At 40.6% G+C, this 2,289-nt stretch overlaps 1 protein-coding gene across 11 annotated transcripts in view; it reads right to left on the reverse strand.

Annotated features, from left to right (window-relative positions):
- The window catches only part of nfyal (nuclear transcription factor Y, alpha, like), an 8,541-nt gene that overhangs the window by 1,444 nt on the left and 4,808 nt on the right, over positions 1-2,289 (reverse strand). For 3 of the 11 annotated variants that reach the window (XM_032521433.1, XM_032521432.1, XM_032521437.1), the window contains 2 exons: positions 2,031-2,182; positions 309-482 (listed from right to left, as the gene is read on the reverse strand). In XM_032521433.1, coding sequence (XP_032377324.1) covers positions 309-482; positions 2,031-2,182 — 326 coding nt within the window. Of the gene's footprint in view, positions 1-58; positions 483-2,012; positions 2,183-2,289 lie in introns of those variants that run through there. The other 8 variants (XM_032521431.1, XM_032521430.1, XM_032521436.1 and 5 more) reach the window with 3 other exon arrangements.

The following is a 2,289-nucleotide window of genomic DNA, read 5'->3' on the forward strand; positions in this document are numbered from 1 at the left end:
GAATGACATGCAGGAAAGCGCACCAAGTTGGACTCAAACCCAGTGAAATATAATTTTCTATTGCCATCATCTATAACCTCTTATCCTTTACAGGGACACAGGGGGTTAGAGTCAATCCCAGCTTCATGCAGCTGTCTGCTCTTCATTTTGCTCTCACCAAAACTCCAAAATAAAATCATGGATAGACAAAATAAATGAGTAGCTGGTGAAGAAAGGAACAAGGGCTTAAAACATGTACACTTGCATTTAGCAGGTAGTGAGAAAGAGAAGTTTAATGTGGTGTAAGAAAATGAGCGCTCTCGTCTTACCCTCCTTTCCTTGGGGATCTTGCCCTCAGCCTCCAGCTTGGCACGGGCCTGTCTACGCTTCAGGATGCGGTGGTACTGTTTGGCATTAACATACAGAGGTTCCTCCTCGAGCATCTCAGCCCCTGGCAGGGGAATACGCTGCATTGTGGGAACTGCACCACCTCCAGGCACCATCTTATAGAGAGACACAAACAGGGACACAATGTTTTGAGCCTCTGGCGTGGAAAGCATACATGTATGTCAGCATGCTGACACAAACAAGGAGTTACTGTGCAAATACAGGTGCTTTCAGTCATTCCTTAGTCATAGACCTTTTCTACAGGCTGACACTGGGTGGAGTTATGCTGGGAATCGCATGAGGTCACCAGAAATGCTGAACTAATAAGAATCACAAAAGGTGTGAGTTGTCCCGCCCTATCAAGTACAGCAGAGGTGAGGGAGATGTCAATCAAACATAGTCTGTAAACGCCCATCCAGTCATAAGAAGACGTCTATTCAGGCAAAATAAGTGAAAATACTTATGTGGGTGGACAGAGTGTTAGGGGCTTTAAATTAACAGCAATATTCACTGAATTTAGTGGCTTGGTTCAACAAACTGAACAAAAACTAAAAGTTAAAATTTTCAAATGTTAATTTTGTAGGCTTTTCAATACCATTTACCAATTCAGACAACAGAATTAAGAACCAGCAAATAATGAATGTATTCATTATCTTCAAAACATAAATCCACTAAAATAAAAGTACATTACTACACCAAATTTGTAGTTAATGGATAAAAAAGGCAGTTATGATTCGCACAAAATTATCAATTGAAATACTGAATTTGGAGCTCTCAAAGCAACATTGCACAACTACTTTACCATAAAATAACAGTTCAAAATCACTTTGAGGGCTTGTAATAGGGACAATGGTTCCTCTGTCATTCCCACCCTGAGCCCAGATCGCCTGTTTTGTTATTTGGTGAGTAGGTACGATTTCCAGGGAGTAGTGCGTAAAGCTTTGTTTGACACTAACACTGGTTTTAGTGAAACTGGATCACATTTTATAAGGAAACTGTTTTCTGTTTTTTCCTCTGATGGCCCCTGGATCCTCTCCTTGACTCTCTATGATTTACAACGTTTCCTGATGACTAGAAAACTTTAGCCTACTTGTTGATAAAATAATGCTAACTGCTGCTAACGTAACTGTCGTCAGCTAGTTAGCTCAGTTCACCTTTCTTGCCGTGACTGAGAGCTCCGAGCACCAAGAGAGTGTTGATGTTTACACAGCACGTACCGGATCTTTGGACCGCTGGAGTTTAGAATGAAACTGGATTTAGCAGCTTCTATGCACATCATGGCAAAGGCAAAGATAACAGCCAAAATATTCTATCCCAATATAGTATATTCTATACCTTGATAACAATGTATTTCACAATTTAGCATTATTTCAGTTCATCCACTGTATTTTTTTGGACATTGCAATAAAATTTTATGATTTAAAAACATTTATTCAACAGCCATTTTAAAATCATTTTAACGATATATACCATCCAAACCTAGCTGTCCATATTTATGTCAGCTGTGTTTAAGTGAATTACACACCAAAACTGCAGGGGCGTCAAATCGCAAAGAATCCTAATGTTAAGCAATGTTGCTTTAAGTGACCTCCACCACACCGTGTAAGTCTAGATTTAAAAAAGAAAGGTAATAAGATGTTTGATACCTCTGCACAGGGTCTTACCATGACCATTCCACCTGCATTGACCATGTTGCCGGAGACGGGCAGGGTCACGGTCACAGTGCCTTGGCCGCTGTTAGTAGTGTTGGTGTTGGCACCCCCTGCCTGTACAATCTGGGCACCTGCCAGGCTGGCAGCTGGAATTGTGATCATTCCTGTAAACGGATTATCATCACAGTTTATGTGCAAAAGGACAACTAAACAGTGCTCACGTTTATAAAATCTACAAAGCAGGAAGCAAACAGAAAAGATTGGTAAAAAA

The sequence above is a fragment of the Etheostoma spectabile genome, chromosome 7 (genome assembly GCF_008692095.1).
Source record: "Etheostoma spectabile isolate EspeVRDwgs_2016 chromosome 7, UIUC_Espe_1.0, whole genome shotgun sequence".
Taxonomy (NCBI): domain Eukaryota; kingdom Metazoa; phylum Chordata; class Actinopteri; order Perciformes; family Percidae; genus Etheostoma; species Etheostoma spectabile.